General features: G+C 42.3%; 1 protein-coding gene across 4 annotated transcripts in view; it reads right to left on the reverse strand.

The window, feature by feature from the left end:
- Positions 1 to 589: 589 nt before the first annotated feature.
- The window catches only part of PER3 (period circadian regulator 3), a 154683-nt gene continuing 142890 nt past the window's right edge, over positions 590 to 12382 (reverse strand). For all 4 annotated transcript variants that reach the window (XM_053690374.1, XM_053690376.1, XM_053690375.1 and 1 more), the window contains one exon: positions 590 to 1248. In XM_053690374.1, the coding sequence (XP_053546349.1) occupies positions 1096 to 1248 (153 nt within the window). In that variant the 3' untranslated portion in view covers positions 590 to 1095. The remainder of the gene's footprint in view (positions 1249 to 12382) is intronic.

The following is a 12382-nucleotide window of genomic DNA, read 5'->3' on the forward strand; positions in this document are numbered from 1 at the left end:
AGTGGACCATAAGGGACAATTCAGCGTTTCACTCGCTCAGTGGTTTTGTTTCTAGAGGGCATAACTATTAGAAGCTTCCAAATTTAATATACGGTAATTCCTGTTTTTATTGCACAGCAAATTTGAAGCACATAAACAACACATTCTAGTTATTCTGATGTGTGGATTTTTTAAATGAACACACACACATATACACACTATTTATAAAATTTGAATCAGACTTAATCGTGTATTACCAATCTAGTCTGTCATGTGATTAAATGTATGGTACTATCAAAACAGTATCATTTCAACATGATTTAGAAGAATGTGAAAATGTACAGGGAAAAGGCATATACAGTATACATAGTTCTAAGTTCCCAGGAGTTTGGAAATTTGTATGCCGTTTTATTTAGTACAATTGCATTTAAAATTTCTCAAAACAGATATTTCAACCCCATTAATATTGTAAATATCACATGACTTTGCAAATAAATTATTCTGTATTATGCTTCACATGGAAATTCCATAGATCCAGCTAAATACGAAATATTAATTAGACAAATTAGTGTGTGTGTAGATGAGAATATAAAAATGAACATAGAAATAGTAAAATATAAATATTTTTTTAATAAAAATTTCACAATTTATCAGGAAATAATGTGGTCTCTATTCCCACCAATGTATGATGTACAAAATACAAGGTATACATATTTATTTCTACATATCAGTCAGACAATTTACAAAACCAAGGTTATCTCCTTTATATCACTTATGGTATTTACAGGTGAAACCATCGTACACAAAGCATAGGGAAAGCGCCTGGATGTTAACAGATCTGGAAAACCTTGGGATGTCCATAGAATTCATAGATGATGTCATGTTATTTCAAAGAAGATATCAATCCATTAAGAAATGTAACAACCGCAAAATAAAAAAGGAATTCATCTGTGACATTGTTTTAGCTGCAAAAGCAGCAGTAGAAAAGTGTCTTGGCACAATGTCTTGCAAAAATAAGTGTTTATTTATAGAGAAAACAATCCACAAAGAGATTAGGGCTTCTGTCTGCTTTGCAGTCTCCTTAAATGTCTGAACAACAATTGCAATATGATAATTTTATGTTTTAGAGTTTCTAGTGTCTTCCATCCCTGACGGACTGCTCAGGCACTCTTGCTGTTGAGGAGGTTGAACTTCATCTTTTGCTACATAATTTCTTAGCACTGTGGTATCTTCTGCATCTACTGTATTTGTCTCGCATGTGACACATCCCTGTAATAATTGCAATAAGATATAATTAGGTTTCAGAACTGCCATACAAAAAATAATAATTAATAAATCAGTTGTAATGGTTACATACAAAACTAGGTGTAGCGTTACTTCTGAAAATACATCATTACTTAAAGGAATGCTGCAATGGTTTTTCAGTGTCCAAATTACACAAAACCACCTGCTGCTTTTATCATGTACTTACAATACCGTATTTGGAAAGGTGGGTGTGTGTGTGCTAAAGGTATTTGGAAAGGTGGGTCTCAATGATCTCATGCTGTTGCGCTGTCAGTTGGAGACGATGCATTAAAACCTGATGTGGTACACTGTACAAAAAAAGATCCGGTGGGAGAAAAATCTGCACCTGAACAAAATGTCTGTATGTTGCACACTGTTCATGTTACAGACCAGGGGCACAAAACACTATTACAAGCCAGAAAATAAAAATGAGAAGAAACACTGAAATTCATAGAAAACACACTCAGGTGGAAATATTGAACTATATTCTGTGCTGTAAAACAAAAAATTATGCTTAAATGATAATTTCCTTTTCTTCAGACGAAAAGAGTCCACAGCTGCATTCATTACTTTTGGGAAATTCAGAACCTGGCCACCAAGAGGAGGCAAAGACTCCCACTTCCCTCATTCCCCAGTCATTCTGCCGAGGAACAAAGAACAGTTGAAGAAGCATAGGGTGAAAAGGTGCCAGAAGAACAAAAATAACCGACGCCCCCCAGAAAAATTACGGGCGGGGAGCTGTGGACTCTTTCCGTCTGAAGAAAAGGAAATTATCAGGTAAGCATAATTTATGTTTTTCTTCATAAACGGAAAGAGTCCACAGCTAAATTCATTACTTTTGGGAATACCCAAGCTATAGAGGACACTGAATGCTAAAACGGGAGGGTACAAAAGGCGGCCCATTCTGAGGGCACCAGGACTAAAACCCCTACTCCAGAAACCCCAGCTTCGCCCGAAGCCGAGAAAATTTTTTGAAAAAGCCCAAGGACACAGATCCACAGATAGATCATAAGCCTTGCTAGAGACCGCAGGAACTAGACTCGACTAAGCCAACAGTCTCCAAGAGACACCGTCTACCAGCAGTCGGTCTCCCAACAACAAACCTCTTACTAAAGAAAGGTATCAAACAGCCGTAGTCACCAAAAAGGAGGAAAGACATGGAGAAGACATCCACAAAGGATTCTAGAGAACCCTAAATAAGGCACAAACATAACCCATAAATAGGGCCCAACGAGCCCCAAGGAACGCCGGGTGAAAAACCCCCCCGAGGACCAAGCCAACCGAGACCCAAACGGTCTCGTAGAACAAGGGAGATAACGCCCAAGCCTAGTTTGCTCAAAATCATGGGATCAAGACCCAGAGATTGAAAAAAAGAGAATCTTTCCCCAAACAAAGTGCATCCGCATCCCAAAAAGTAACTGAAGACGAGAATCCCAGAGATCGTTAAAGACAGCTCAGAATATTCAAATATTAAAAAAAAAAAAACTTATGCAGTAACTCAGATAGGGAAAGCCCTGATGGCAACACCTGATGAGTCAGAACACTGCACGCTGCTGTCATCCGAAGATGAATCTAGAAATTTGAAAATATGCAAGCAGGTGGAGGCAGATGAGGTTAGGTTCAAATCCTAACCTACAACTTGTTAGGCATCCAGCTAACCAGCTTTGATCGAGGCCTGAACACACAACCCTCAGAGTATGAAACAGCCACACTAATTTGAGGGTTAACAGAGATGAGGCAGGAATGAACCCTAGTCTCTCAAATCCCAGACAGAAGGAATATCCACTATGCCACAGGCAGTGGAACCCAACCAGGCCCCGCTCCTCCTGCACACAAGGCAGGACCACAATCCTCCAAAGAGAGGAGACCCTCCTGCTGAAGGAGGCAATCTACCCTCCCCAAAGGGGAGGACACAGATAAGATACGGCACCCATGCCCACAAGGACGTGAGAGGCTGTAGGCAGGGTCGGAACTACAGGGGGTGCAGAGGGACGCAACTGCGACTGCTTAAAAAAACACAATTTTTTTTCTTCTTCAATAAAAAACCTTGACCTTCCACTACCTGCACTGATATCATGTGAGTGTGATGTGATGCTTCACTAGTGTCTCTGACTACAGGGGTTAGTGTTTCACCCATTGTGTTTATGTGTGTGTATATGTATGTGACTGTGTGTGTATTTATGCATGTATGTGTGTGTATGTTTGTGGAATCAGCAAATCACAGACCTTGTTACTACAGCATGGGGGGGCCGCGGTAAACAGTGTCACTATACAGTACCACTATATACAGTACAGGGGGGCTGGACCATGTCACAGACTACTGTGGTCACTTTATAAAGTACTGGGGCGGGAAGGATCCGGCCAGCCATCTTGCCGGCAAATTACAGACTGTGTCACTAACTCGCTATATACAATACTGGTGGGTTAAACAGTGCCACTATATACAGTAATAAGGGTCAGATTATCGGCACAGGGTACCTCCTTTTGCAGACATGTAATCTGAATAACATTTTTTTTCTGTGTTAAAAATAAATAAATAAAATAATAATAATAAAAATAAAGAAAGAAAAAAATAAATAAATATATATATACACATACACAAATTCACTTTTTTTTTTGGGGGGGGGGGCGGGGGGGTACTTCTTGCACCTGGGCCTTGTGGTTTCTAGTTACGCCTCTGGCCATAGGCTAATCAGTCGAGACCGAATGAGGAATCATCCAGATCACCACTGTTATACAACAGAGAAAAACTCCCCGTAAAAGGGAGCACACTCCACCCTAAGGACAATCAGCCCCCATTGAAAACTGTGTCGTCCTGAACCAGTCCACAGGATCATAAGTCCATAAGGATCCGATATAAGAACCCAAGAACCGTGACCCAGAGCCGTCTTAAAACGAACGACACCACAAGGGAGCACAAGATACCCCATTTGAAGATTCAGACCTCACAGGGGATAATATCCGGGCTAGCCCGGAGAAACTGGCACATGACTCACTCATTAATTCCCAGCCCAAAGAGAAGAGAACGCCCCTAACAGGAGGCCAACTCTCCACCAACTAGGTGCTAGGCTGTAGTCATGCCAACTACTCTAGAGCACAAAGGCACCAAGGACCACACATACGCAGACCAAGACTAAGACAAATAATTACTAGAGCAGAGATCACCCGAATAAAGAGTAGAAAAAGACTAGCCTCCATAATTATCTCAGATTATCCTTCCGGAGGTCCACCCCAAGGAAGAAGAATGCTGAGCATCCCGAAACCTGGCGGAACATCCCCTAAGCGAAAGCTAGGAAAGGAGGAGACAACAGTCTATCGTCCTTAATATGGAACGAGGAACTCCCGGAAACAGAAAAGAGCCGCACGGCCCTTAAATTCTGCCAAGAAAAAAATGGATGAAGTTCAAACAGTCTCGACTTTAAGGAAGAGACCTCAAGAAGGAACAAGTCCTAAAAGGACAATCCCAAAGAACCTTGAAAGGCAAGAGAACCAGGAACTGGCTGCACAAAGGACCTAAATCCTTCAACTTCTAACCCACAACGGAAAGGAAACACTCTAGATCCTGAGTCGGAACAAACAGAGTATGTTGTAGTGGATCTCAACGGAGTCCCGGCCAACTAGACTGAAAGGCTAATGAGGACCAAATACAATCCTCCATGCCTAGGCAAACCACGGACCATTAATTCCTCTTGGAATGCTAGCTGAAATATGTAAAATAAAAAACAAATAAAAACAAATAATATTGGAAACAACTCTGCGCCCTAACCGGACCAGCCAGGCATAGCAGGCGTCACATGTCTGAAATAGGCCTTAAAAACAGAAGGATTTGTACCCAGTCAGGACCAGCCTGAAACCATGGGCCCAATACAGACAAGGCCACACAAAGTCACCCCCTAAAGGGAGAGATAAATAACAGACAAACATAGGACTAAAACACGTCCTCATGAACAAACTTTCGTAGAAGTAAACAGTGCGATCACATAATCGCAACTATCGATTCCAGAGAAGAAAATTCCTAAAGGAAATATTGTAACAAACATGAGCTTTAAACCAAATAAAATCCATCCTAACCAGATTAAACTAAAAGATAAGGCAACCCGTAGGTTATCGCCCAGGAAGAAATCCGACACTCCCGCAGGACCAGCCCAACAGGAATCAGAGTCTTCCAAGCTCAGAACTGGAAAGATACTCAAGAAACAAGACTATAAGAAGATTACTTCATCCCCTTATGTCTAATCAAGCATGCCATTCGCAGTGAAATACTGAGGATCCACCACCCCATTAAGAGTGGGATCCTCCAGCAACGCCAAAACGTGCCTCAGTAGAACACGAAGGCACGCCAGTCTATAACAAAAGGCAAAACTTACCTCCGTCGGGGCAAACAAAGACTCTGGCCCAGAAGGTTGACCCCCTGAAGCCTCAGGGACAGTCGCTCCCCCAGAGGGCTGAACTGGACCAGGCGATCCAACGCTTGACGAGCAATGGTTAACGGAACACAGACAATATCTTAAACACACTCCTGGGAGATGTAAATGCGCCAGCGCCAAAGATATGGCCATGCGGAACCGTGTTGTAACCTCCGGAGGAAACAAGCCACCCTCCAGAGAAGGATAAGCCACGTTTGGGTTGCCTGCATGCGTAGTAAAAGTTGGTTGTAGGGAACGTGCCTTGCAAGAAGCAAAATCCCTGGAGACGGATGGCTAAGCGGGCTCTGGTTCCCCCATCCCGAGGAACGGAGCACTCTAAAATGGCATTCGGAACATAACTGATGGACACGTATCACCCGGGCCAATTCATATTCTTCGCAAGAAGTAGAATCAGAAACATCCGTCTCCAAAAAATCAGAATCCTCCATAACTGGGATATTGATAAAAAATGGACCATTAAGAAGAAATGTAAACGGCACCTTACACCCCTAATGGCTGGGGCACTCACCACCTCCTATGAACCAGACACCAGCGAAACAGAATTTCTGTCGCCACATGGTCAGGAATGCGGAAATGGAGAGCCAAACCGTGACCATGCCCGGTAACAAGGTGTACCGTGCAGTCTATGAAAAAGCGTGTCCGACCATAAAGGCCGCGTCACTTGCAATAGGCCCTTATGTTCAGAAAAAGCCATGAGCCCAAGTATCACTACACAGTAGCAGACACAATCATATAACAAACAAGATTAAAAAAAACCCTGTTCAATAACCCCCCTCAGAAGATATTAACCCTTGATTCCAAGATACAAAAGGAGCCTTACTGAGACCCTGTATTTAAGTTATGCCCGTGAGGGTGTAACCTCTCGGATAAACTGTTGTAATTACAAAACATCCATGATGAAAGTAAAATGAAACGATCTTACCGGAATCTACGCCGGCCCTTCAAGTGCGTCGCTTCTGCCAAGGACTTGAGAGAAGAAAGCAGGCAGCGAAACTCGTCAACGCTGATTGCTTGTGGAGTTGTCGGGATGGTTTTGCAGGAAGACTCTCCCTGCATCTCCGGACTCTAACTTTCATCCATGCTCTCACTGAGAGGCTGACAGGACTACTTAAAACTCCAGTCCCATTCCGAAGAGTACTACCCTCCATAAGAGACTTCTGACACTTGTCTGCCAAACTCCTGGGACGAAAGACAAAGAATGACTGGGGGATGGGGGAAGTAGGAGAGGTATTTAAGCCTTTGGCTGGGGTGTCTTTGCCTCCTCCTGGTGGCCAGGTTTTGAATTTCCCAAAAGTAATGAATGCAGCTGTGGACTCTCTTTCCGTTTATGAAGAAAAGTAACTGTTATTTATATAGAAAGATTGAATATTTGCACCTGAAGGAGTTTTGCTGTCAAAAGATAAAATAAATATAACCAGTCCTACACTTCAGACAAAACCACAAGGAATTCCTGCTAACTGTACTTACTATTAGGGTAGCCTATAGTGTCGCAAATCCCATCAGTATGGGTTCAGAGTGTGGGAGTATTTTGCTCAACTCACCTACAGGGGATGCAAAGTGGAGCATAACCTGTACATAAGGGGAGAGATTCTGTAATAGTAATCTTCAAATTCTCTCCCCAGAGCCACATAAGAAGAGTGTGCTAAAAAATGCACACTGCATTATTATCTAGAGCATCTGGTGCAAGGTACACTCTGTGGACAAAGGGAGAAATTGTATTTATTGTGTCTCGACTGATATGTAAAACCTCACGTACCCCCCAACAGGCCATGTTTTCATTATAGCTGAGCCAGTGCACAGGTGTAACCATGGTAACTAACCTGCTCTCATCCATCATCTGATTATTTCACCTGTGCACTAGTTCAGCTATAGTGAAAACCTGGCCTGGGGGTACGTGAGGACTGCGTTTGGGAAACACAGGTATAAAGGAACATTTGCAACACACATGAATAGAACTGAGGAATCAGAGTTTTGTATCCAACCGTAAGATACATTATCCAGCAGTCTACATAGGAAACAAGCAGCAATGTTAAAAACTGTAGGTAAAGAGAACTGGGCAGAAGAGCAAATTGTTTGAAGTTACTTCCCTTCCCCAAATGGTGGCGCAATATTAACCCAACAGTAATAAAACATAATTTATGTAAGAACTTACCTGATAAATTCATTTCTTTCATATTAGGAAGAGTCCATGAGCTAGTGACGTATGGGATATACATTCCTACCAGGAGGGGCAAAGTTTCCCAAACCTCAAAATGCCTATAAATACACCCCTCACCACACCCACAATTCAGTTTAACGAATAGCCAAGAAGTGGGGTGATAAGAAAGGAGCGAAAGCATCAAAAATAAGGAATTGGAATAATTGTGCTTTATACAAAAAAATCATAACCACCACAAAAAGGGTGGGCCTCATGGACTCTTGCTAATATGAAAGAAATGAATTTATCAGGTAAGTTCTTACATAAATTATGTTTTCTTTCATGTAATTAGCAAGAGTCCATGAGCTAGTGACGTATGGGATAGCAGATACCCAAAATGTGGAACTTCCACGCAAGAGTCACTAGAGAGGGAGGGATAAAATAAAGACAGCCAATTCTGCTGAGAAAATAATCCACAACCCAAATCAAAAGTGAAAAAAACTGAAATCATAAGCAGAAGAATCAAACTGAAACAGCTGCCTGAAGTACTTTTCTACCAAAAACTGCTTCAGAAGAACAGAAAACATCAAAATGGTAGAATTTAGTAAAAATATGCAAAGAAGACCAAGTTGCTGCTTTGCAAATCTGATCAACAGAAGCTTCATTCCTAAAAGCCCAGGAAGTAGAAACTGACCTAGTAGAATGAGCCGTAATCCTTTGAGGCGGGGACTTACCCGACTCCACATAAGCATGATGAATCAAAGACTTTAACCAAGACGCCAAAGAAATGGCAGAAGCTTTCTGACCTTTCCTGGAACCAGAAAAGATAACAAATAGACTAAAAGTCTTTCTAAAATCTTTAGTAGCTTCAACATAATATTTCAAAGCTCTTTCTACATCCAAAGAATGTAAAGATCTCTCCTTTGAATTCTTAGGATCAGGGCACAATGAAGGGACACCAATTTCTCTGCTAATGTTGTTAGAATTCACAACCTTAGGTAAAAATTGAAATGAAGTCCGCATACACCGCCTTATCCTGATGAAAAATCAGAAAAGGAGATTCACAAGAAAGAGCAGATAACTCAGAAACTCTTCTAGCAGAAGAGATGGCCAAAAGGAACAAAACTTTCCAAGAAAGTAATTTAATATCTAGAGAATGCATAGGTTCAAACGGAGGAGCCTGTAAAGCCCTCAGAACCAAATTAAGACTCCAAGGAGGAGAGATTGACTTAATGACAGGCTTGATACGAACCAAAGCCTGTACAAAACAATGAATATCAGGAAGATTAGCAATCTTTCTGTGAAAAAGAACAGAAAGAGCAGAGATTTGTCCTTTCAAAGAACTTGCAGATAAACCTTTATCCAAACCATCCTGAAGAAACTGTAAAATTCTAGGAATTCTAAAAGAATGCCAGGAGAACTTATGAGAAGAACACCAAGAAATGTAAGTCTTCCAGACTCGATAATAAATCTTCCTAGACACAGATTTACGAGCCTGTAACATAGTATTAATTACTGAGTCAGAGAAACCTCTATGACTAAGAATCAAGCGTTCAATTTCCATACCTTCAAATTTAATGATTTGAGATCCTGATGGAAAAAACATAATTTATGCTTACCTGATAAATTCCTTTCTTCTGTAGTGTGATCAGTCCACGGGTCATCATTACTTCTGGGATATTACTCCTCCCCAACAGGAAGTGCAAGAGGATTCACCCAGCAGAGTTGCATATAGCCCCTCCCCTCTACGTCACCCCCAGTCATTCGACCAAGGACAAAAACGAGAAAGGAGGAACCAAGGGTGTAGTGGTGACTGGAGTATAATTTAAAAATAAATACCTAAGCATAAATTATGTTTTCTTCTGTTAAGTGTGATCAGTCCACGGGTCATCATTACTTCTGGGATACCAATACCAAAGCAAAAGTACACGGATGACGGGAGGGATAGGCAGGCTCTTTTATACAGAAGGAACCACTGCCTGAAGAACCTTTCTCCCAAAAATAGCCTCCGAGGAAGCAAATGTGTCAAATTTGTAAAATTTGGAAAAAGTATGAAGTGAAGACCAAGTTGCAGCCTTGCAAATCTGTTCAACAGAGGCCTCATTCTTGAAGGCCCAAGTGGAAGCCACAGCTCTAGTAGAATGGGCTGTAATTCTTTCAGGAGGCTGCTGTCCAGCAGTCTCATAAGCTAAACGTATTATACTACGAAGCCAAAAAGAAAGAGAGGTTGCCGAAGCCTTTTGACCTCTCCTCTGTCCAGAGTACACGACAAACAGAGAAGTCGTTTGTCGAAATTCCTTAGTTGCCTGTAAGTAAAATTTTAGGGCACGAACTACGTCCAGATTATGTAGTAAGCGTTCCTTCTTTGAAGAAGGATTTGGACACAAAGAAGGAACAACAATCTCTTGATTGATATTCCTGTTAGTGACTACCTTGGGTAAGAACCCAGGTTAAGTACGCAGAACTACCTTATCCGAATGAAAAATCAAATAAGGAGAATCACAATGTAAGGCTGATAACTCAGAGACTCTTCGAGCCGAGGAAATAGCCATTAAAAATAGAACTTTCCAAGATAACAACTTTATATCAATGGAATGGAGGGGTTCAAACGGAACGCCCTGTAAAACGTTTAGAACAAGATTTAAACTCCATGGTGGAGCAACAGTCTTAAACACAGGCTTAATCCTCGCTAAAGCCTGACAAAAAGCCTGAACGTCTGGCACTTCTGACAGACGTTTGTGTAACAGAATAGACAGAGCTGAGATCTGTCCCTTTAATGAACTAGCAGATAAACCCTTTTCTAAACCTTCTTGTAGAAAAGACAATATCCTAGGAATCCTAACCTTACTCCAAGAGTAACCTTTGGATTCACACCAGTATAGGTATTTACGCCATATTTTATGGTAAATCTTTCTGGTAACAGGCTTCCTAGCCTGTATTAAGGTATCAATAACTGACTCAGAAAACCCACGTTTTGATAAAATCAAACGTTCAATTTCCAAGCAGTCAGCTTCAGAGAAGTTAGATTTTGATGTTTGAAAGGACCCTGTATCAGAAGGTCCTGTTTCAGAGGTAGAGACCAAGGTGGACAGGATGACATGTCCACCAGGTCTGCATACCAAGTCCTGCGTGGCCATGCAGGTGCTATCAGAATCACTGATGCTCTCTCCTGTTTGATTCTGGCAATCAATCGAGGAAGCATCGGGAAAGGTGGAAACACATAAGCCATCCTGAAGTCCCAAGGTGCTGTCAGTGCATCTATTAGGACTGCTCCCGGATCCCTGGATCTGGACCCGTAGCGAGGAAGCTTGGCGTTCTGTCGAGACGCCATGAGATCTATCTCTGGTTTGCCCCAACGCCGAAGTATTTGGGCAAAGACCTCCGGATGAAGTTCCCACTCCCCCGGATGAAAAGTCTGACGACTTAAGAAATCCGCCTCCCAGTTCTCCACTCCCGGGATGTGGATTGCTGAGAGGTGGCAAGAGTGAGACTCTGCCCAGCGAATTATCTTTGATACTTCCATCATTGCTAGGGAGCTTCTTGTCCCTCCCTGATGGTTGATGTAAGCTACAGTCGTGATGTTGTCCGACTGAAACCTGATGAACTCCCGAGTTGTCAACTGGGGCCAAGCCAGGAGGGCATTGAGAACTGCTCTCAATTCCAGAATGTTTATTGGCAGGAGACTCTCCTCCTGACTCCATTGTCCCTGAGCCTTCAGAGAATTCCAGACGGCACCCCAACCTAGAAGGCTGGCGTCTGTTGTTACAATTGTCCAGTCTGGTCTGCTGAATGGCATCCCCCTGGACAGATGTGGCCGAGAAAGCCACCATAGAAGAGAATTTCTGGTCTCTTGATCCAGATTCAGAGAAGGGGACAAGTCTGAGTAATCCCCATTCCACTGACTCAGCATGCACAATTGCAGTGGTCTGAGGTGTAAGCGAGCAAATGGCACTATGTCCATTGCCGCTACCATTAAGCCGATTACCTCCATGCATTGAGCCACCGATGGGTGTTGAATGGAATGAAGGGTGCGGCAAGCACTTTGAAGTCTTGTTAACCTGTCCTCTGTCAGGTAAATCTTCATTTCTACAGAATCTATAAGAGTCCCCAGGAAGGGAACTCTTGTGAGTGGAACGAGTGAACTTTTCTTTTCGTTCACCTTCCATCCATGTGACCTTAGAAATGCCAGTACTAACTCTGTATGAGACTTGGCAGTTTGAAAGCTTGAAGCTTGTATCAGAATGTCGTCTAGGTAGGGAGCTACCGAAATTCCCCGCGGTCTTAGTACCGCCAGAAGAGCACCTAGAACCTTTGTGAAGATTCTTGGAGCTGTAGCCAATCCGAATGGAAGAGCTACAAACTGGTAATGTCTGTCTAGAAAGGCAAATCTTAGATACCGGTAATGATCTTTGTGAATCGGTATGTGAAGGTAAGCATCCTTTAAGTCCACTGTGGTCATGTACTGACCCTCTTGGATCATAGGTAAAATTGTCCGGATAGTCTCCATTTTGAATGATGGAACTCTTAGGAATTTGTTTAGGATCTTTAAATCCAG

The sequence above is a fragment of the Bombina bombina genome, chromosome 8 (assembly GCF_027579735.1).
Source record: "Bombina bombina isolate aBomBom1 chromosome 8, aBomBom1.pri, whole genome shotgun sequence".
NCBI lineage: Eukaryota > Metazoa > Chordata > Amphibia > Anura > Bombinatoridae > Bombina > Bombina bombina.